At 33.9% G+C, this 24670-nt stretch overlaps 2 protein-coding genes across 4 annotated transcripts; one reads left to right on the plus strand and one right to left on the minus strand.

Moving 5' to 3' along the window:
• Window positions 1–119: 119 nt before the first annotated feature.
• On the minus strand, window positions 120–12579 carry LOC145220632 (adhesion G-protein coupled receptor G6-like). 2 transcript variants are annotated; one of them, XM_080087840.1, is made up of 15 exons: window positions 12523–12573; window positions 8784–8869; window positions 8475–8664; window positions 7800–7876; window positions 7394–7479; window positions 7255–7333; window positions 6847–7017; window positions 6665–6781; window positions 5821–5961; window positions 5493–5602; window positions 4569–4776; window positions 2671–2794; window positions 1935–2092; window positions 1204–1374; window positions 120–777 (listed from the first exon to the last, which is right to left on the minus strand). In XM_080087840.1, the coding sequence occupies exons 3-15, from the start codon at window positions 8560–8562 to the stop codon at window positions 574–576; spliced, it is 1734 nt and encodes a 577-aa protein (XP_079943966.1). In that variant the 5' UTR covers window positions 8563–8664; window positions 8784–8869; window positions 12523–12573; the 3' UTR covers window positions 120–573. The 2 variants fall into 2 exon arrangements, with proteins under 2 accessions (XP_079943966.1, XP_079943967.1); XM_080087841.1 differs by lacking the exon at window positions 8784–8869 and having other exon boundaries at window positions 12523–12579.
• LOC145220631 (peroxisomal carnitine O-octanoyltransferase-like) lies at window positions 9061–24670 on the plus strand. 2 transcript variants are annotated; one of them, XM_080087837.1, is made up of 12 exons: window positions 9061–9826; window positions 11987–12088; window positions 12479–12612; window positions 13994–14112; window positions 14560–14711; window positions 15356–15585; window positions 16287–16500; window positions 17347–17507; window positions 18016–18113; window positions 18786–18996; window positions 21352–21456; window positions 23509–24670. In XM_080087837.1, the coding sequence occupies exons 1-12, from the start codon at window positions 9727–9729 to the stop codon at window positions 23704–23706; spliced, it is 1824 nt and encodes a 607-aa protein (XP_079943963.1). In that variant the 5' UTR covers window positions 9061–9726; the 3' UTR covers window positions 23707–24670. The 2 variants fall into 2 exon arrangements, with proteins under 2 accessions (XP_079943963.1, XP_079943964.1); XM_080087838.1 differs by lacking the exons at window positions 9061–9826; window positions 11987–12088 and adding an exon at window positions 12268–12352.

Below are 24670 nucleotides of genomic sequence, written 5' to 3' on the forward strand. Positions count from 1 at the left end.
GATCGCAAGGTAAAAGCTTCAAGCCAGTAAATGATCAGCTGCAGACAGTACACACTGTTTTGCCACCAGCTACCTTATAGGCTGAAACAGTGATGTGATAAAATAACAACACTACATGGTAAGGTGAAAGTTTCTCATTGTCACATCACACACATGTACAGTTAAACATCAGATTTAAAAATAATTAAAAACTGCTAATACAGTACAGAAGTTTTAACAATACATTTGCAGGTTGCTTGTCTTAAATAAAGGTTTTAAGGTTTAAATTTGGATCCCTACTTGCATTTTAGATAGTGCTTGGACTTGTTGTTTAATATTTATTTATGTTCAGGAAATGCAATTGAAAAAAAAAACAATATTGAAATAGTGTTTGAATATGACATGTTGTGTAATTTTAATTAGTGGCAGGCAAGAAATGAATAAAAAAATCAACGAGTTACATAACATTCAAAGAAAACAAAATCTTCACCAGTGAAGTTCTATTTTTATCTTGTTAAGCAGTTTAACAATACATTTGCATGTCGCTTGTGTTAAATAAAGGTTTTAGGGTTTAATTATGGTCAAATTTGCATTTTAGATAGCGCCTGGACTTTTAAAGTTTAACATTGAAAAACCTTCCTGTGCTCTGGCATTAACAATAGTTGAATTATTGACTTGGTAACAATATGCTTTTGGTTTGGCAATAGGTTTGCATTTGCATAACCCTTTCACCCATGCAATCCATAAGTTTCGTACAGATTCTTGAAGTACACAGTTCCCAATGAACACAAAGAATCCCTGCAAAACAATTGACATTATCTCTTGTTATTGGAAAAATAAAAGTTTAAAAAAAGCCAAGCCCCATTTTGAAGCCATTTTTATTTGACAGCATTATTTAACATTTTGTACAAAGTGTTGTATTCTTTTACTGTTAAAAGGTATATTATAGTTAAAGAAACAAAAAAAAACTTATGGTTTGAACAATATAGTACATCACTTTTACATCTTTTTGGGCTGTTATACTTTTGGGCAGATACATGTTTAGTGTTTCAAAATAGCCTCTATTCAAACAGCATGTATGCTTCATAATACAGCCCTTTTTGTTTATTATTATTATTAGCTTTCATAATTGAATTCATTTATGATGTGTAATTTTATCAAGTCACTTTTGAAGGCTAGATATCAAAAACTACAAAGGCGTTACGATTTTAAAGCACTTTTTACTTGTGATGAAGCTAGAATCGAAAATATCCATGCAATCACAATTCCGTATGTTTCATCTTCAGATAAAAGCATCAGAAATCCAAAAAACCAAGACATCCCAGTCATTGTAATTAACATCATTGCAATTTTAAAATCATGAAACATCGATCGTTTTTGGTTACTGATTGTCATCTGAGTCACGAAACAAATAATGAAATTATGCAATAAAGCCGCTCGTTAAAGCACAGAATATATGTTAGTTTAGTTAAGTTGATTAATAGTTAATTTAATTCTTTATTGGTTTATATCGCGCCCGATCGGACTGAAATAACGGAAAAGTCCGATCGGACCAACGGCCATGGAAACGGGATATTTGTGGGTGAATTAAAGTCATTAGTATCGTCTTGGTAACAAAATATATATTTAATTGCATACATGTTACTTGCAAAAGAGAAAAAAAATACTGAATTAAAGTTGTTAATGCTGTAATCAGAATCCTTTTCATACCAGCAAGTTTAATTTTGTACATTCAAAGTGGGTTATGTTTTTCAAGAAAGGACAGACTAATATTCAAGTGCCATTTATCCAAACAAAAAACAAAGCCTTTTTTACTTACTGCAAAGTTTAATTTAAAAAAAAATCATGTAGATTATGTTTTTTAAGGAAGGGCAGACTAATCTCCAAGTGCCATTTATCCAAATAATACCTTGTTGAAAATCTATTGCATAACTTAATACAGTAGCAGAAATTACCAAATTCCTACGGCAAGTTAGCTCCTGAATAACCACAAGGAAAGTATAGCAGTTAATAATGTAGAGAACGGCTACAGGAAGTAGAAAACCGATATGCAGTGAAGTTTTGTGAAGCCAACACATGTGAGAAGCTTTGTAGATCGATTTGAAGCAATTATCTAAACACAATTTATGAACAGATTAGGAATTTTCATGAAGAAATGGTAAACTGTTGGCGCACATGATACAGACCGATAAAGCAGATGAACTAAGGAAAAAAATTAAGTTTGTCGTAACAAAAAATGGACCTTACTGCTGCACACCCTTTTTATCTATCGTTTTTATGCGACGCTTGTTTCACACCTTTTTTATCATTCTTTTATGTGACTCAAGTGGATATAAATGGGTGTAACTGATGTGGCCCTTCATATCACTGATGATGGCATGAGCAATTGCCAAAATTTTTAAAAAATAAAGCATGACGCTTTTTGCATCTATTTGGGCCGTTATTTTAATCATTAAAATGAATCTTTTTGTGCAACTTTATTGCTAATTTTGTTCTTACTGAAAGATTGCTCATAAATGAATGATAATAAAATTCCTTACTGTACAACAAAAACCTAATTGCCATAACTTTAATATATTCAGTTTACATCATGAGTACCGGCATCTTATTCGAGAAGTATTGAGTAAAATGCATTGAAACTTTCATGCAAAATATACAGTTTTGGATTGTAGAAGTAGAATGTATATTCACCTGCATCCTGGTTATTTAGATCATGAAATACAGCAGCGGTTACATTGATTGTGACTATAAGTAATGGAAAAGTGTAAGCAACAATTGCCGATTTTCTCCAAACAGTTTTGGATGGTATCATGATCTGGAAAACATTACAGTTTTTTTTAGGGTTGGGCATTTGACCGGTCAAATAAAATCTGGTCAATTGACCGGTCAAATACTTGTCAAATAGGTCAAATATCGGTCAAATACTAAACACATTATTAAATCGCAATTTTAGTTAAAAGTTAGAAGTTAAATCTTCTTCTAAACCATAAGTTATGGAAATGAAGGTTTCAACTCATGTAAATTTGTTTGTGAAATAGGAAATGTGCAGTTTATATTATATTACAGAATTTTCCGACTGCATTGCATGCTTCATTTTATCAATGGCCCCACCTGTGTGTCTCTAATTTTCATTCAGTAATCACATTTGTGAACTGGATTCTCATAGTATTCTATATACATCAGATTTAAGTCTAATTTTGACTGAGATTTAACTGCAAAACTCGCTTATCCTGCTTAAAGTCGTAATTTATGCTGTTACCCTGTTGTCACATCTCCATTCATGACAAAAAAGGAATATACAAAGGCTCGATATGTACGTACTTTATCTTAATAAGTACTGACCTGTAACTTATCCACACAAATCTATTCAGGGCAATTATAAGCTAAATATATGGCTACAAACAATTTTTGGGTCAACTATAGAAAAAAGGACTGTAGACCTACAAGTTTACACAGCTGCTTTAAATTACTTAGATTTTTTATCTGCCAATAAAAATGTGCAACATTTGCAAAAATGCCCAGATAAATACTAATGAACTAACTTCCTCTCATGGACACATCACACTAGATTTTTATTAAGATAAAACGGTGCTAGAAGTGATCCATGTTTTTTATTTGCATTGTAAACCTTGCAAAGTTTACCACGACGTAAATCAGATCTTAATTTCGAATTAAAAGTATCTCCTAATTGTTTTGGCATTAATTTCAAATGAACAAAACACATCTATATTGGCTTTAAAAGCACTTATTAATACAAGAATTTGCCATAAACTGTTCTACCTGAGGGTTATTAGAAATAATTTATCCTTTCCTGACAACCAAAAAGCAAGTTCAAGAAAATTTACCACATTTGATTTTTAAAATTAAAAATAGTATTTGACCGGTTAAATAAAGTGCTGTCAATTGACCGGTCAATTGACCGTATTTGACCGGTCAATTGACCGGCTTGCCAACCCTAGTTTTTTTACTGCATTTAAGTGTTTAAAAGTATTTTTACTCATGGAAAGTAAAAAGAATGTTAGGGTGTTGAAAAAAATATTTGTATGTTTTGAGTCATAGCATGACAGGCCAATTGAAGGCGTTATCCTGAATGAGCCGATCACCAAGCATTTACCATATGGCAAGGCGTAGGCTAGAAAAAAGTGGCCTCTGGTTGGATTCAAACCCACAACAGGAGTCTTTCCGGGACTCTCGCTTTACCAACTGAGCTGCACTGGCCCAGTGGGGAGCCCCCTGAAAGTTAAATCACAACACCGCTGTCTGTCTTATATGCTGCACATGTCAGCTTTATACATAGTAGGGGATCGGCCAGTAATCAGTTAAGACTTAGATAAATAATGGGATAATTCAATGGGAACAGAACAGCTGGCCTGCAATGACGTTTCAGGGCAGATCTCAGCTATTCAAGGGCCATGATTTTTAAGATAGCCATAATTTGTTGGCCCAGCTGGTCTGCATCGATGCTTCAATGCTGATCTATTCATCTATGTCTTTATGTTATAAGTTGGTGGTTCACTCAAAAACTTCTTGAGTTCTCAGATAAGTCAGTCGCTGCTGTAGTTTATAATTGTGTTAACGCTTTTATTTACCTTGACAAATGCCTGGTACATGTTATAGGCATTCGCACTCATCCAAAACCAGCATGCTAAGAGCAAGTAGTGCAGTACAGCCGTGACAATGTAGCAAAGAATAGGGTCATCCACTCGGGTTATTCCAGTCAGAAAAACTACATTGATCAACAGCAAACAGATACAAATGTTGATGAGGAAATTTGTCGGTTGTCTGATCCTAAGTTCCCTGCAAAAATGAATGACTTTAACAGATATACAAATTACTCCAGAAGAGTTGCATACGATCAGAATCAGTTAAGATGAACATAAATTCATAATGGGGATCAGCCCTGAAGCGTCTATGAAGACCAGCGATAACGGCATACTCATTTTTACATCACAGTTCGCCAGGCCCATTGAAAGTGCCATACTAAATCAGCTGGTCACCAAGCTGTTTGTTTACGTAACAAGAAATATTAAGTTCCCTATTTAGATGGCATTACCAGTCGGTGTCATCTGATTCCTGTAGTCTGTTATGACATTACTCTTACTTTTTAGTAGTTTTGCCCCAGTTAATGGTTTAGTTGTACATTGAAAATAATGTTGTCTCTTATTGAACCAGTAAGTAGTTGTCAGTCAGAAAATAATGTTTAACTAAATGAAAGAAATGAAATCATGTCATTAGTTGTTTTAGACACAACGAGTTATGTAGCAGTTGCAATAATTCGTGCAAAATCTGCAATAGCTTTTAAGAAGTTAGTTGGTTTTGAATAAAAAAAGAAATCAAAGAGTCCAATGGTTTGGTTTAACTAGAACTTGTCAAATAATGTTTAAACTTTATAATATTTCCTGTCACAGTTAATTAGACTTATAAGCAAACAAAACATAAACATATTTTAATCGTTTTCACTTAAGTTACATAAAACTTAGTACCAGTTTTAGGCAGTAAAAATTTTTGCAAACCTGAAAAATGAATAAACAAATAGTGTAGCTGCAGTTCCCAAAATTGACATCATACAACCGATTGTGGATGCCCAACCCAAAGCTTCGCTTAATGGAAAATATTCTGTTCTCTGCATTTAAATGGTAAAATCTTGTTGTGTTTAAAGAAACTAAATGTTAATTTGATGTTAAATTTTTATGTTAAAATTAATTTGTGAACACTATAAAAAATTCAGTACCATTGTATACACCATGTGAATAAAAATTAGTTTGTCATCAAACTATTAAATTTCAATGAATTTTCTAACAAAGCAACAAAAATAAATCGTAGAAGAGTTTCGTAACCTACCAGCAAAATATAATACCCAGGGCCCAAAAATTTGAATTTGCAATGACATGTTACTTTAGATTCTTCTTCTTCAGCTATACAAATTTCTGAATTTGGATCATTGGAAAGAGAATTAGATGTAATGCAAGTTGTCTTCTTTTTCTGTATAACAGGTGCAAAATAGAAGTGTAAATGACAATAAGAAAAGTTTTAGCACCGCATTGAGTGATTTTCTAATGCATAATTACGCTTTATTGTCAGGTAAAAGTTATAACTTAGCACAGTGTTTCTTAACAAAGTAATTGTCGAACTCGTGCAGGATTTACAATCAGTGTATCTGTGTCATGAAAACTTTATCTATCCTTTTTTTTTTAACAATAAGATCTTATTAGACAATTTTTGATTTGGAATTTTCGATGAGAGAATCTTTGTGAAAGTGATTTCATTTCGTGGCATTAAAAGAAACATCAAAGTATAAAACTTAAATTAACAAACTTATAACTTATATAAGATTAACAAACGGATTGGCAAGCTCTTGCAGGATTCACAATAAGTGTATCTTTGTCATGAAAACTTTAACCCTCACAGGTAGTAACATACAGGTTTCGCTACATAAGGATTGTTAACAAAGGCTTAAACACAAAAAACTTTATTAACTGTATGCTGAATTCCAAACTGTACCAGACTTTCAAGAAAGTAAAAATTTTGGTTAATCAAGAAAAAACTAGATGAGTTGCTATGAACTAAAATGATTTGTTTTTTTATTTATTGCTCCAACATCACCATTGCACATGTTAATAATGCAATTGTTTAAATCTTAAAGCATAAATAAATAAAATAAAATAATGAATTGAATATTGGTCACCTGGCAATTATGATCAGAGGCATTACTCTGTGGATTTTCTGAATTATAATTTAGGTTCACATCTGTATGAGTGGAAACATTTTTACGGCCTTGGGTTGAAGCTTTAACATAAAGAACCTGAAAAAAATATTCAGGTTTTAAAAATATTAAACACCTGCTTTAAAAAGTAAATTAAAAATTACCGAAGAAAAATTCTGAAAAACTCTGTTTTCATTCAGGAAAATGAAAAGTATAGAAACATTCCTTCTTAATTGTTTCGATTTATCATCAAATACTGCTTCAACTTGCACTGAAGCATTTTCTGGTGTAAAATATACTTTTTCATTGACATAATCTTTCTTGATGTTAGCAACCTGAAATAAAAACTTAATTTTTAACTGAAAGCTTTCCCAAAAAGTTAATGTACATCAAATTGGCAACTGGTTAATCGAAAATTGTCTTTCAAAAAACAGCCACAAAAAACTTTGTTTGCAACTTTTTGGCCAAATTGTTTTCTTTACCATTATGTATTAGGAGAATATTTATTTTAAAGAGGAGTGGCCCCAGTTAGTTGCATTACACTAACATAATTTATTTAATATATTATTTACCTGTACATAAATAAACTTGTTGAAAATTGTAAGGTTCTTGTCTTTAGCGACTGATATTATTTTGTCTTGCAGTGTATTTCTGAAAAATACAATAGGTTTCTTAACCTCAATTAAAACAAAAAATCCATATGTGACCTACATTTTGTCCCCAATATTTTCTATTGTAAGACTTTCTGTTTCCAATTCTATTTCCAAAGTGTTTGTGGCATCGCAAATAGTCTTGGTCTAAAGAAGTCATTTTTGTCAATTGCAACTCAAACAGTAAATCTTAGTTAATTTAGATCTTCGTCTAATTCTGACCAAAACTTAAGGTACAAATGATTTGTAATATGGTAAGGCTTTAACTTATTGATTTTGGTTAATCCAGGTCTTCATCTAATTCCGATGAAACTTGAGGTACAAATGATTTATAATGTGGTAAGAACTAAACTAATCGACACTGGTTAATCTTGATCTTCGATCCAGACATTTTTTGGTTCAAAGTTAACATTCCAGATTCCAACAATGAAACAAGAGTAGAACAACCAAAATCTATTGTTACTTACAATGCTGTCTTTTTCTTGTAGTTCATTTTTATCACAAGTGCTCAAATTTACTGATGTGTTGGCTGCAAGTTTTTGATCTGTGTTGAAAAGAATGTTTTTGCACTGTTTATTTAAACTTTTAATGGCAGTTTGCCAAAAAATATTTTATTATATTTAATTTGTCACTAAGATCACTAAGCAGTTAGTGCAACTGCCTAGTGTTCACAAGGTTGTTGGTTCTAATCCTGTCTTGGCTACTTGTGTTTCCCCTAAGCAAGAAACTTGAGCGGCATTGCTTCAACCCTAATCTAATGGTTTAAACCAGTGGTTCTCAAACTTTTTTTTGTTGCGACGCCTCTGGAAAAGTTTTGTGGACTTGCGATGCAACAGCAAATAAAAGTTTATTAAGAAACTTATTATTAAAGTTGTGTTTATTGACACAACAACAAAAAGTTACAAAACGGAAATATTCTGCGACGCCCTTGGAAAATTGAAACGACGCACCAGGGCATCGCAACGCACAGTTTGAGAACTACTGGGTTAAAGTAAATGAATCCGTCAATAAAACAAATTAAAAAACTTATTCAAAAGGAACAATAAAACATGCAACTCGACGACAGTCTCATTGTGTACATAACGCATTTAAATTTTTCCACTGAGGATAAAAATCAAACAAAGTTATATATTTTGCCCTACCTGTGGGTTTTTGTGAATTTCTGCAACTGCTTGCATTGTTGAAGTTTAACGAAAGAAGGAAAACACAAATGTTAAAAAACAATTGCATTCTCTTTGAGCAATTAGGAATTTTTAGACTTCTATAGCAATTGGACTTGAAAAATAACTTAATCGGAAAATCTGTCAACAAATTGCAGTGGTTATGGAACGCCTGCAATAAAATATATTTCATTATTGGAACTATTTTTGTATTTTCACTAATATTTTTCACAAAAATGAACACTATACAGCTACATTAAAAATATCCACCGAATTTTAAAATGCTCGTACTTGCAGCACATTCTTCTGCCAAATGAGGTTTTCCACAAGGAATCAGTGGAGATATATGTTATTTTGAACTCCATAGAGTTAGTGAGCTGAACAATTTGCATATTTTGATTGTTGAATGCAGTTCAGGTAGAGGCTGAACCTTAGTTGACATTGGTGGACTTTTTTTAACTTGCAAATCTTTTAAGTTACATGTTTTTCAGCACGTCCATGCCTTGCATATTATTTGGCAACTTATGAAACTATCAACATGCTTATTTGTATGTTTCAAATAAGCACATGAAAACAAGGGCCGAATATGGATTTTAAAACAACATTTTCAATTTAATAGTGAAAATAACGGCCCAAGGAGACATAAAAAGCGTACATGTTTTATATTTAAACATTTCGGCAAATGCTCATGCCATCACTGATGATATGAAGGCCATATCAGTTATACCTGTTTAAATACACTTGAGTCACATGAAACAATAATAAAAAGGTGCAAAACAAGCGTCGCATAAAACTGACAGATAAAAAGGTGGGCAGAAGTGAGGTGTAAGCCATTTTTTAAATTTTATTTATGGATATGGATTATAATTGACTTTTACTGAATGCAATTATGAGTTTTTCGTCTTGGTGTTGTGTGAATTTTTGCTGCAATTTCATACAAAAATATTGTCTGCTATTAGTGTTATTAGATATTAAACTACCACATGTCAATTGGAAACTTTTTTCCTTCGGGCAAAGGTTTGTTTGCACAGGGTAAACACATTGTTCAGCGACTTGCTATTGCAAACATTGCTGCAAGCATTGTTGTAATGCAGCTTATATTGTTCAATCATTTGCAGTTATGCTAAAAACTGCACTTAAGCTCAGGGAGTGTTCTAGGTTTTGTAATGCATTTCTTTACACCACTGTGAATTCAACTGTATAGCAAGGAGTTTTGCCACAAGGCTTTGCGAATATGTCCAAAGGAACATTTGGTTATGAAGACTCCCTGCCTGACCTGAAAGTTCCCCAGTTGCAAAACACAATTGAAAAGTATTTGGACTCTGTAAGAGCTCGTAAGTCATATTATGTTTGTTACAAGGTTGATTTTTACAATTGACGTTTTTGTTTCTAGTCAGTGTATGTTGGGGTAATTTATTTTTCATAAACAAGCAAACTTTGTGTTTTCGCCGTAAAAGTTAAACTGAAGCAAACATAGTTATTTATATTTTCTTAGGATGATTTTAGGTTTTTAGGGCAGTGATTCTCAAACTGTGTGCTGCGAAATATTTCATGTTTTAAAGTGCAAACATTCCCTTGTGTTTTAGGATTTTATGACGAAATACCGGTGTGCATGACAATGTTTTAAAGCTCATATTATTATGGGTCCCCTTCCCTGAAGGGGACACATATTGTTTTTGTCTATATTTTTTTCTTTCTAACGCAGATTTGTTCCCACGTTTTGGTCAAGAAAGAATGGTTCAAACTTTTTCAAATTTACACATATTACAGATATTGGTCTAAAGATGGTCCATGTGAATTTTGACCCCGTTTGATCCCTCGGTTCACCCACAGCCCCCCAAAACGTGAAATTTTTAGCGCGGATTTGTTCCCACGTTTTGGTCAAGAAAGAATGGTTCAAACTTTTTCAAATGGACACACATAATAGGTATTGGTCTAAAGATGGTCCATGTGAATTTTGACCCCGTTTGATCCCTCGGTTCACCCACAGCACCCCAAAACGTGAAATTTTTAGCGCGGCTATTGTTCCCACGTTTTGGTCAAGAAAGAATGGTTCAAACTTTTTCAATTTTACACACATTACAGATATTGGTCTAAAGATGGTCCATGTGAATTTTGACCCCGTATGACCCAGAGATTCACCCACAGGCCCCCGAAACGTAAATGTGTCTAACGCTCGTTTGGTCAAGAAAGACACTGTAGGCAGAAGTACCAAGAGAGTAACTCACTGGTTTACGATAGCGGGAGGGCTCAGCTTGACGTCGGACAGACGTTTTACAAGACATCGTTTCAGTGATTAGAAATCAGCTGTTTTGCACAGCAATGCTATGTCGTTTTATTAAGTTGTCACTCACATTTTTAGTTTTGGCGAAGGTTTTACACCTATGACGTGATTTAAGCCTAATAACCGTGCTTCTGTTTTGTATATGTCAAGAAAAACTTTGTTAATAAAAGTTAAGATGAAAAAATTAACTTGACTTTTTTGCCAAATAAATGTTTTTTTAAATGCTCGCTGTCAGGTTGGCCGCTGCATGATCACGGGTTACTTAAGGTCAACTAGTCGGTATTACAAACACAGCTCAGAACTTTCTTCATAACGTAGCGTTTTTTTAACAATCAATTTAGGAGTCAATACTCAAGGCATGTATAAATTAGGCTTAACAGTATTGTTGAACACGAATGACGGCGTGCTATTGAAAACGGTGTCAAAAGGTCAAACAGTCGTTTGGCGTGTGCACCCTGAGAGGTTACTACAGGTCAATGGTACTCATTTTGCGAAACAAAGTTAAATGAAAAACAATTTGTTATGTATACACTTGTAGCAAATTGCTTTTTAATTTAAAGTGTCTGTAACATAACTGTTACAGCTTTCTAAAAAAAATTGCCCGACCTTGGAGGACTATATCTGGGTTAAAGCAAGAGATTAGATTTAAGTCTTTGTTACGTTTTTTTAATGTTTTTGTAATTACATGACAATAATAGTGCAAAAAGAATACGAACAATTTTTTTTATTGTTGGGTTAATGCTTTCTAAAAATTTGTCCTTAAGAATGTAAAAATCACCGCAACATTTGTTTACCGTAAATCCGCACAAACATGCGTGTGGGGACCCATTAGTTTTTGTTTACAAAAACAATCATATGTGTAGATCAAATGATGTGTATAGTAAATTGGTAAATATCGTATAGAATATATAAAATGGAAGTATATCAGAAAGCCACTCTTCTAGTTGTTATTGGTAATGAAAGGCATCCTTACCCACTATAATAATGTTAAAATTAAAATTGACATTCTTCAGGTTCTCTTTTATGTTTACCTGTGAAGTGTGCCGTGAAAGAAAATTTTCGTTCTTTAATGCGCAACATGCTTAAAGTTTGAGAACCACTGTTTTAGGAAACAACATGCTTTATTGTTAAGGCATCTTTAAAGTGTTTTTTCTTATTAGACTTACGAAGAAAAGTGTGTGTTAATGTTCTATTTTATTTATTTTTTCAGTTGCAAGTGAATCTGAGTATGAAAACACCAAACAAGTGTGTCGAAAGTTTTTGGAACAAGATGCTTTGAAACTTCAGGAATATTTGAAAAACAGAGAGAAAGGTGAGTTTGTTTGTTTTGTTTTTTCTAAAAGCATTATAACATGTTAAACAGCTGTTGTTAATGATACAGATGCATGGAGCATTGAATGAATAAACTGTTTTTCATAAGCAGTAAATGTGGATATGTTGATTTAACAGTACACAATGGCAGTGCAATGGAAGCATAAAGGATCTGCTATAGTAACATGTGACATTTATATTTCATTACAAATCACAACATGTAGTTTATGAATATAACATATACTGCTTGCAAACTGACAATCAGGTAAATATGGCACTGTGGTTCTGTGCAATTAAAATTGCTAATATGCTCTTTTAAAAGTTATCCAAATTATATTATGCAAAGCAAACAAGATTTCAACAATTTTGAAATACCCGTTCATTGAATTAGATCATAGAAATTGGGTGGAGAAATTATGGCTGGACAAAGGATACCTGGAATTACGGATGCCACTTCCATATATGAATTTTACTGGGACTCCTTCATATGTAGAACAGTTCTGGCCACCACAGGATGGAACGCAGGTTGGCATTGAAGTTTACTGCTTCGTTTTTGTCCATGGAAACTCCAAACTAAAATGACAATCTGTGGGTTGGCAAAACAACCTACTAGTGATTTACTGTAAAGAAACCAGGTCGGTTAATCTGGTTCATTGAGTGGGTTACCTTTCCTTGGTTTAAAACAGTGGTTCTCAACCTTTGGTGGACCGTGGCCCCCTATAAGTAACTTTTTGGCCTCATGGCCCCCTTCAAGGAACCCTGTAGGACCTGTGGCCCCCTTAAAAATGCAAATGGCAATCTCGTGTTGAAATTTGGTACTAATTTAGGCTTTAAACAGGGCTAATAGAATAAACAAGAATCCGTAATCGTAAAAACCTCAATATAGACAAATATGATGTGAAATATTCCAATAAATTAGGGAATAAAGTTAAACAGGAAATGGATTTTAGTGGGTGTTTCTGGTGAATCCACACCTGTGACCCCCCATAACATAGTTTGGGCTCCCCCTGGGGGGGGTCATGGGCCCTGGTTGAGAACCACTGGTTTAAAAGGACACAATATACAGTGAGCCAAACCTGATTCAGTTACTCCAGATCTTCACCTAATGTGGGCAACTCAAAATACAAACATGGTAGATGTGCATCCCACTTTGTTTGTCCGGATAACCCTAGTATCTACCCCGCTAGCCCCCTAAAAGGGGTGAGTTTGTAAACAATGTCAGAATTGGCTAAAATTTGGATAGCTTGTAAAGTATGCCAATTATCGTTATTGTGCCATTGCAGTTCGGGTGTTGTTAACAGCCCTTTGACGTCAGAAACATTAACAGTTGTTGCTCAAAACACCTCTAGTGGTTGAAATTTTAAACGTTGGCAGATTGGACTGAAATTTTGCAGTACTATTGATTGAGTCATTGTGGTTTCCTACTTTTAAGTTTGTGTGTGTTGAACCTCAATTAGTTATCCTACTAGCCCCCTAAAATGAGTTTTTTAATTTAAATAGTTTTTACTCCATATAGCATATTTAGATGTGCACAGTACCAATCACTGTGTTTGTCTTCACAATACCAAACTTACTCATTGTTATCTATTGAATTGCATTATTTTCAACTTTGCATGTGTGGGGACCCATGAGTTTTTGCCTGCAGAAACAACCAAGGTTATAAAAGACGATGGCTAATATGGGACCCAATACAAAATAAGCATAGGAAATATATTTATGTTTTAAAATAGATCATAGTGTATGTGCAAGGGCAATATGTGCTAAGCCACCCTTCTAGTTGTAAATGTTAAAACTTTTCACAGTCCATAAGTAAAACTGATTTTGAATCAGAGTTTCCATTTGCTTCTTTATTATCACTTAGTGGTTAATGTATGTTTTTGTTGATTTTTTTAATGTTGCATTGCAGATAGAGAGGATGGCATTTAGCATACATATTCTTTCTCTCTTTTACCGAGGTTTGCAAGCTGAACGACTGGAAGTTCACAGAGGAAGTGGAGGGACAGTGTTTTCTATGGATCAATGCAGGTAGGCTCTACTCAATCTTGGATTTGTTGATTTATTGTAAGGATTAGGGAGTTGTCTCAGCTTGACCCATTTATTGTAGATTTCCAAGTTTATAATAGTTTTCAAAGTGGTCGCCAGCACGATAGTGAATTTTGGGGAATAAATATAAGATAGGCCGGGGAATTCATATGGGCCGAACATAATACAAATACACAGGAAATTTGGCCATATAACCCTTTGTTTGTACAAAGTAAATCAATTTGGTAAAATGTTTTCATAATACTGAGTAATTTAACTTGAAAGCCATGCTTGATAAATTGGTGTCACTGAATAAAACTAAACTTTCACCAAGTTTTTTCTTCTCATATGGGAAGTATGTAGATATCAATAAGCTGTTAAGGGGAGCAGTACAGAAAAATGTTTGAGAAAGACTGGTTTATACTATCATTCTCATCTCTTATTTTACAGGACAGCATTTAACACATGTCAGACTCCACACCGAGGAAAAGATGAGTTGAATTGCTACTTCAAAACCGTCAGTGAAGGACAATCACCTACCCATGTTATTGTCATATATAAAGGATATCTTTTCAAGATGGATTTGTACAGCAAGAAAACTGGTACATTTGTTTATTTAGCAAAAAAAGACAAGCAAACCATGTGCATCTATGCGATAAATGGATGATTGATTATGGATTTTGATACTTATTTTATGATTTAATATTCTTCTTTAAACCCTAATGCTGAGTAATAGCTTGGACAAATCTGGGTAATCACATATTCCGTTTAATTGCATAGGGATCAAAATTTGGCCATGTTTTGAGAAAATTTAACTGGTAAATCATGGTAGAGCTACTAACACTGAGCATAGGCTTTGGGCCGGTCTGAGAATTTCTGGTAGGTGGCGCAACTGAGCATAGGCGTTTATGGCGCTGTTACAGCAATTTGGGTTTATGGCAAGAATAATTGCCGAGCCAGCACCATAAACACCTATGCTCTGTTGCGCCACCTACCAGAAGTTCTCAGACCGGCCCAAAGCCTATGCTCAGTGTTAGTAGCTCTACCGTAAATCATCCTGTTATTTAGAATCCTGTTATTTGCATGAAAAAGCTAGGCAAATATGTTGGGCAATTACCCATATTTGTCTGTATTACCAATCATCAGCAGTTTAATTTTAATGCAATTGTTTGATATGTTTTCTTTAATTAAACCACAGTATCATAACTGCCCATACCAATTAAGTTATCTTCCCTTCTTTTGTCAGGAAAAGGGTACACTCCTCCGCAGTTTGAAAAATCCATAGAGCAGATTGTTGAAATTTGCAACAATAAGAAAACAGAAGCCCCAGGAATGGCTGCATTAACTTCACTTAATCGCGACAAATGGGCTGATGTCCGAGAACATTTGATTTCTCTCAGTCCTGTCAATAAACAGAATCTATCAGATATTGACACAGCGGTTGGTGTGTTCACTATGGATGACCACAGAGCAGATGTAAGTTACTGTTTTAAAGTATCAATGTTATGTAAACTGTAAACCCTGTCATAAACATGTGCATGTGTATACTGGAAAGCATGACTTTGGGTCTCATTGTCTTTGCCTTACTTGGTTAGTGAGGGTCTTGCACACTTTTTATCAAACTTGTTTATAATAGGGGCAGTGTTTATTATTACCTGTTGTGTATATTTGTTTGTTTCATTAATGTTTAGTAATTTATGATGTCTCACTTTGCAAAAATAGTTGCATGGCATTGTCACTGGTTATTAAAATACAGTGAATTCCGACCCATTGCATATGTACTGTTTGGTTGCATGATATGTTTGATTGCATAAAAATCATAAAACTTTGGCCTATTACTGGTCAAGAAACTTTTAAGCCTACTCAGATTGTCTGAGTAAACGTTTAAAAATACTTGACAAGTTGGCTATTTATGGGTATCGCCATGTAATTACCAATTCAGTTGTTGCACCGATTTTTGAGTTATCAAAGATACTCAACAAACAATTCTATTGAAGATTAATACACCAACCGCTTTACCATTAAGTGTTTCACAGAATATCCTTTTCTTTTTATAAGCGGTTTTTATAGCACATAAATCAAAATGAGGGTTTGATACATTAATGTTACTTGAAATGTCAGTTTAAATGCTGTCTTAAATCCAGAGTCCTCTATACTTTGGCATTGTTTTATTGCAGGTGACAACTGAGATAATGTACAATGTGCTCTGTGGGAACCCAATCAACCGCTGGAGAGATAAATCACATAATGAAGTTTGGTCAAGAAATGGAACAGTGGCCACTTCATGTGCACATTCTGCTATAGATGGGATGGTAATGGTCATGTATATGGAATTCTCTACAGCTGTTCTTAAAAAGTGCAATGGAAAATGGACTGGATCATTTAATACTGGTAGGACTGGATAAATATTTTGTGGACTGTTTATTAATGTTTGTTGCAGACAAATGGGGTTTATCGCATAATCAATTCACCAGCTTTTTGCAAATAACTAGGTTATGCAATTAAGCAGAAAAAAATCTTAGTAAGATTAAAGGCTACATTTTTCCTGTATGCCAGTAGTTCACAAACTGTGCGTCACGACGCCCTGGTGCGTTGTTTCAATTTTCCTAGGGCGTCGCAGAATAGTTCTGTTTCGTGGCTTTTTGTTGTTGTATTAACAAACACAACTTTAACAATAAGTTTCCTCATTAACTTTTATTTGCTGGTGCGTCGCAAGTCCAGAAAACTTTTCCAGAGGCATGGCAATAAAAAAAGTTTGAGAACCACTGCCGTATGCAATTAAGCAGATAATACTAGTCTTACTGTAATATGGTTTTATGATGTCAATCCCAATGCAATTAAACAGAAAGTCTGATCATCCGGTTTACAATTAACTGAAATGACATGTGTTAAAGTTACAGATAATAACCTTTTTGTACAAAATAAAATGTACTGTATTATCATTAATGATTATGTTCTGTTTAACTGTATAAAAACTTGGGAAAATGGTTAAGTGGTTAAATAGAATCAATAACTTGTTGATGGAATATATTTAAAGTTTGCCCACTAAGACTGATCCTTTTTACTATGAACAATTTACGTTGTCTAAAAAATGTGATTTTAACATGTATGCTATCAGCACCGTGTTAATACAATTGAATAACGTATGTATAGCTTGTCACAAAACATAAACTTAGCACGAAGAACACTTTTGACAGCTGAAAAAGCCAGCGCTTTTACATCTAAATATTTAAACAGATGATGTTAGCCCAGTAGAAGAACTGAAGTTTGAATTAAGTGATGTTGTATCTTCTGCCATTGAAGAGGGAAAGAAAATTGCATACAAGTTTAACGATGACCTCTGGTTGAAAAATATTGTCTACACCCACTTTGGAAAGAACAAGCTAAAACAACTAAAGGTGGCAAACTTTTAACCACCTGCATTTGAAATGTGTGAATGCGTTTTCACATTGGCATAATAAATAAATTAAATAATGCTCTATTAGCAAATTTATTGTTTTATATGACGTTTTAACATCCTATTTATGTACAACCCCTAATGTACAAATTAATGTACATCTAACCATTAAAATATAATTGGACTATAGACATACATAAATGAGTACATGAATGATTCTTCCATCATGTTTCAAAGTTTCTGAGCGTTGTGCAAAGTGTATAACCCAAATAAACTTTTAAATAATAACCAAAGATATTATTTAAGCATTTGCATGTCATACAATAACTGTTTAGCTTTTAAAAACAATTCAAACTTAAAATAGTATCAACTAGCATGTTGCTTGGTAAACAAAGACTATAAAAAACGTTTGTCCATAGAATTGATGCTGTACATGGAAATGTAGATATCTCACAATTTTACTGCGATTGAGGTGTTTTTCATAAAGCATATTTCTCATTTTAATGTAGATATACCCTGATGCAATTGTGCAAACAAGTATTCAACTGGCATATATGAGATTACATGGAGCACCTGCTTCAACATATGAAACTGCAACCACTAGACAGTGAGTACTTTGCCACACAACTAAAGTGTAAAGTGTAACTTGGGTATAAAAAGTTTTTCATTGCTACTTTGATATTACCATGCCAACCATCAAATCAACAGGGCATGAAAAATGATTACATTTCTGTAAACAATATCCATGGGCTAGATAACCCTGGAGCATATAACACTGCTTAAAAAATAATTAGATATAGGAAGTGCTGTTTAAATTAAATCGATGCAATAGCTTATATATGATGTAGCACACTTCTGTTGTAATGTTTGTAGCATGTTCCGCGATTTAGATACGTAAAGTACAATTGTGTTCCAGAAATCTGAAAAGTATCAAAAATGTAAGCACATCTGGAACACTATATACGGATCTGTTCATAAGTTTAATGGTGAAAATAACGGCCCAAATAGACGTAAAAAGCGACATGCTTTGCCTTCATATCGCCGATGATGGCATGAGCATTTGCCGAAACGTTTGAACAATAAAGCATGACGCTTTTTACGTCTATTTGGGTCGTTATTTTCACCATTAAGCACATCTGTGTTTTGGATAATTGTTTTTTATCATTTTTTTACATGTAAAAGAATTTGTTTTGCTGTTATTGTTGTTCTTGTTTAAACAAAAACTGTGCTTTTAAACTAGTTTGCTAAGAATATTCATCAGAAACACATTTTTTTACAGATTTTATCACGGACGTACTGAGACATGCCGTACGTGTACACCAGAACTTGTAGCGTTCTGCATGGCGGCGATAAAGAGCAAGAACAATAGAGATCAACATGTTTGGTCGTTGTTGCGAGTTGCACATGCAAAATTTGTGCATTTAATGCAAGAGTGCAAGAATAATCGAGGCTGTGACCGTCATCTGTTTGGTCTTGCTGTTGCTGCTGGGGTAAGTTTGATCAGCAGTTTTTGCTTTGTAGTATTACCTTTTTGGGGAGTGTTTTTTGTAATGTTTTTCGCGAGTACACTTATATATGTACATAACACAGATTTAGACACATTTTAAGTTTGTTTGGCAACAAAATGGCTTCCTAATTTTTTCTAAGCATTGTGTAAAAATGGGCAGGGTAAAAAGACTATGGTCAGTCTTTTAAATGTATTATTAAAATGATAATATTTGACAAGGTCTTGCCAATAAAGGTTCTGTATTCAGTCAATAAAAATACACAAACACATTTTTACAGTATTTTACAGTTATAGTGTTATATCCTTAAATACATAAGACACAGAATTGTCTACCATGTTTTGCTAGATTATCATGATCTTTGTCATCTTCACAGTTATTAGGGGTCCCCTTCCCTGGGGACACATATTGTTTTTGTCCGTATTTTTTTTATTTTTTCTGTCTAACGCTGGTTTGTGAGACGCGTTTGGTCAAGAAAGAGTGCTTTAAATTTATTCAAATTTACAGAGATGTTAGCTAATAATCCAAATTTGATCCTCCTGAAGTTTAACCCCGATTGACCCAGCGGTTCACCCACAGGCCCCCAAAACGTAAAATTTTTAAAACGGCTGTACTGACTAAAGTACAGCGTCTTGGAGTTTCTTGCTTTGTTGTTTGGTGCAATGTAAGGTTTTTTAAAGAATTTTGTATCTTTTTTTCGGATTCACCCATTAAACTCCAAAATAATCGGTTTTAGTAACGCTGGCTTGTGAGACGCGCTTGGTCAAGAAAGAGTGCTTTAAATTTATTCAAATTTACAGAGATGTTAGTTAATAATCCAAATTTGATCCTCCTGAAGTTTAACCCTGATTGACCCAGCGGTTCACCCACAGGCCCCCAAAACGTAAAAATTTTAAAACCGTTGTACTGACTAAAGTACAGCGTCTTGGAGTTTCATGCTTTGCTGTTTGGTGCAATGTAAGGTTTTTTAAAGAATTTTGTCTATTTTTTTCGGATTCACCCATTTTTCACCCTTTGAACCCCGAAATAAACGGTTTTAGTTTTAGGGCAGAAATACAAGCCCTATGGTGCAGAAATATTTTTAAAAAATAACAATTGTTTAAGCAGGGTATTCGTTTAGTATTTAAAATTTTGCCAGTTACCTTTACAACCCATAATATGTATACGCTATGAGTCAGATATAAGTCCCAAGGGAGGAATTCACTGGTTTACAATTAAGGCGGCAGAGCGGGAGTGCTCAGCTTGACGTCCGGACAGACGTTTTACGAGACAGTTGTTTGGGTGATTAGAAATCAGCTGTTTTTTGTGCAGCAATGCTGTGTCGTTTTATTGAGTTATCATGCGCATTTTCAGTTTTGGCAAAGTTTTTACACCTAAGAGGTAATTTAAACTCGATAAACGTACCTCGTGTTCGTTTATGTCAGGCAAAACGCCGTTGATCAACATAAATATGAAAAAATAAACTAACTTTTTCAAACGCCGCGATAAATGGTCTTTAAATTCTCGTTGTCAGCTTGGCCGTCGCATAACCACGGGTCACTAAAGGTCAACTTTTAGGCATTACAACACAGTTAAGAATTTTTCGTCATAACGTATCTTCTTTATTTTTGACAAATCAATTCAAGAATCAGTACTTAAGTGATGTATAAATTAGGCTGAACGGTATTGTTAAACACTAAGGACTGCATGCTGTTATAAACAGTGTCAAAAGGTCATTAAACAGTCGTTTTTGCGAAACAAAGTTAAGTGAAAAACAAGTTGTTATGTATATCTTTGTAGCAAACGACTTTTCTCCGCTCTGCTGCCTTAATCGACAGTTGAGATAACAGTTGAGGCTTTCTAAGAAAATATGTGTTTAAAAACTGAACGTAAACAACAATATCAAGGTCAAAGCAAGAGATTAAATTGAAAGTATTTTCCCCGTTCTTTTTTCACCGATTTTTTGTAATTATATGACAATAATGATGCAAAAAGAATATGGACAAAAACTTTTAAAGTTAATGCTTTGTGAAAAATTTGTCCTAAGAATCTAAAAATAACCGCAACATAGGTTTACCGTAAATCTGCACAAACACGCGTGTGGGGACCCATTTGTTTTTGCTTGCAAAAACAATCATACATGTAGACACGATAGTGTGTAGTATAGTAAATTAGTAAATATCACATAGAATATATAAAATTGAAGTATATCAGAAAGCCACTTTTCTAGTTAACTTTCTATTTTTCTATTGGGTGTTTTTTTCCACTGTTATTCAGAAGGAAATTTGCATTTTATTGATTTGATTTTATCTTGTCGCAATGCATGACATGGCTGTGAAATAACAATGGATTTTTTTACAGGAACTTGGACTTCCTATGCCTGACTTGTTTACAGATCCGATGTACACGAAAACTGGAGGCGGAGGAAACTTCACTCTCTCAACCAGTTTTGTTGGATTTTTTAATGTAAGATTTTACATTGGTTTTATGTTAAGTCAAACATTGGGCTGAATTTCTGGGTTTAAACCAGAGTTGTTTTTTAATTCATCTACAAGTTTTTGATATTGTGTCTGCATCATGATTAAGAAAAAATCAGTTATTCGCATAGGGGTTGAAAATTCAACCATTGTTATGTATTTAAAAATCCATACAGTCACATAATCTGGTAAATTGCATAATGTGTGTAATTGCTTAGCGATCAAAATCAAAATTTTAATGTTTTTATGGGTCCCCTTCCCTGAAGGGGACACATATTGTTTTTGTCCGTATTTTTTTTTTCTTTTTTCTGTCTAACGCTGGTTTGTAACGTCCGTTTGGTCAAGAAAGCGTGCTTCAAATTTATTCAAATTTGGACAGATGTTAGTTACTAATCCGAGTTTGGTCCCCGTGAAGTTTGACTTCGAATGACCCAGCGGTTCAACCACAGACCCCCAAAACGTAAAATTTTTAAACGCTTGTTTGTAACGCTCGTTTGTTCAAGAAGCGTGCTTCAAATTTATTGAAATTTGGACAGATGTTAGTTATTAATCTGAGTTTGGTCCCCGTGAAATTTGACCCTGAATGACCCAACGGTTCACCCACAGACCCCCAAAACGTAAAATTTTAAACGCTCGTTTGTTATGCTCGTTTGGTCAAGAAAGAGTGCTTCAAATTGATTCAAATTTGGACATATGTTAGTTATTAATCTGAACTTGATCCTCCAGAAGTTTGACCCCAAATGACCCAGCGGTACACCCACAGGCTCCCGAAACGTAAATGTGTCTAACGCTCGTTTGGTCAAGAAAGACACTGTAGGCAGAAGTCCCAAGAGAGTAAGTTACGAATAATAGGGCAGAGCGGGAGGGCTCAGCTTGACGTCGGACAGACGTTTCACGAGACGTCGTTTCGGTGAATAGAAATCAGCTGTTTTGCACAGCAATGCTATGTCCTTTTATTAAGTTATCACTCACATTTTCAGTTTTGGCAAAGGTTTCACACATATGACATGATTTAAACCTAAAAGGCGTGCTTCGGTTTTGTATATGTCAAGCAAAACTTTGTTAATCCAACTAAATATGAAAAAATAAACTTGACTTTTTTGCAATATAAATGCTTTTCTAAATGCTCATTGTCAGGTTGGTCGCTGCATGACCACGGGTTATTTAAGGTCAATTAGTAGGTATTACTAACACAGTTCAGAACTTTCTTTCGTCATAACGTAGCGTTTTTTTTAATCAAATACTCAAGGCATGTATATATTAGGTCAAACGGTGTTGTTGAACACTAAGGACGGCGTGCTATTGAAAACGGTGTCAAAAGGTCAAACAGTCACTTGGCGTGTGCACCCTAAAGGTTACTACAGGTCAATGGTATACTCGTTTTGCGAAACAAAGTTAAATGAAAAACAATTTGTTATGTATACACTTGCAGCAAATCGCTTTTTAATTTAAAGTGTCTGTAACACAACTGCTACAGCTTTCTAAAACAAATTGTGTTTGAAACCCGACCTTGGATGACAATATCTGGGTCAAAGCAAGAGATTAAATTCAAAGTATTTGTTTCGTTCTTTTTTAATGTTTTTGTAATTATACGACAATAATAGAGCAAAAAAAATACAAACAAAATTTTTTATTGTTGGGTTAATGCTTTCTAAAAATTTGTTCTTAAGAATTAAAAAAAATGTTTACTGTAAATCCGCACAAACACGCGTGTGGGGACCCATTAGTTTTTGTTTACAAAAACAATCATATGTGTAGATCAAATGATGTGTATAGTAAATTGGTAAATGTTGTATAGAATATATAAAATGGAAGTATATCAGAAAGCCACCATTCTAGTTTAAAAAATGTTTTAATCATCCAGTTTGTTAAAAAGCTTGACAGACTAATTTCACGATTAATTGAATTTTTCTGTACCATTTACAATCTCCTTTTTTATCAGACAAAACATTTACAGTATGTGAAAGTAATGTTAAATGAACTTTACCCTAAATTTACTATAATATATCTTCATCAATTTGTGTTCTACCTTTGTTTGCAGTCAAGTGGTGTTGTGGCTCCTATGCTGGATGATGGTTACGGTTGCTTTTATCGCATTATAGATGACTCTGTTGTGTGTACTATGACATCATGGAGGTATTCCATGCAAACCAACTTGACACGTTTCTCAGCTTATCTTGAACAAGCTCTACAGGATGTTTATGAGATGTTTGTAAACATGAATGATTCAAAACTATAAAAACATTTAATTAGCAAATGCAGTGTTGTAATTTATTTCGTACTAACATTTAATTTTTTCCGGTGGTACTAAATTATGTGGTATGTTACCGCAAAGCACTGACAGGTGGGGCTAAGCGGCATTGGTGAGGTTTTGTAATTGAAATAGTACTAGAATCATTTACCCTTGTTAGGGATTGTATTCTCACGTTTCACACACCATGCAGTATTCTAAGTGGTATATAATGCGGTAACATGCATTATGTAGAAGCACCCCATTTTTTCCAGTTATTGTCATTCAGGAATTTATTTTTTGTTATGTTTCCAAAGTTCAACAAACTAAGACTAACCAACAAAGAAAGACTTTATGCTATGATGACAGTCAATAAGTTTTCTTTTTTAAATCGTTGTGCTGCTAATTTTTGTTTTTGTAGTTATATGGCATATTTGCAACATACTCTCTGCAATATATTTGCAATGTACTATCTTGCTAAACCACGCCTTTATATTTCCAATAAGAAAAACATTTTCCAATCAGGTATAAAAACAAACTGACAGTCAAAAATGACACCAAATCAACTGTAAGATAAAAATTTATTAATGATAGATACTGAACCAATTATTTTTTATTTTTTAGAGGTTTTTAACCAATGCTAAATTTTCTACCCTATTTTTTATTTAACAAACCAAACTTGGTCTTACTAATCTTTATTTGTTGTCAGATAAAAACTGAAGCCTTGATATTACAATTTTGTTACGATTTACTATCTCTATTGGTCTAGATCAGTGGTGTTCAACCTTTTTCACTGTGGGGCCATTTACAATAACCATGATTAGATCGCTGGTTGCACCTTTGTATAACACAAATTGAATTTACTTTGTTGCATATACCAAATAGGGCTCTATTACATTCTCATGAACAAGTTACATTCTCATTTGATTATAGCCACATATTGTCAGGTCACAGAAATATATATTTATAATAA

The sequence above is a fragment of the Phallusia mammillata genome, chromosome 3, assembly GCF_965637545.1.
Source record: "Phallusia mammillata chromosome 3, kaPhaMamm4.hap1.1, whole genome shotgun sequence".
NCBI classification, from domain to species: domain Eukaryota; kingdom Metazoa; phylum Chordata; class Ascidiacea; order Phlebobranchia; family Ascidiidae; genus Phallusia; species Phallusia mammillata.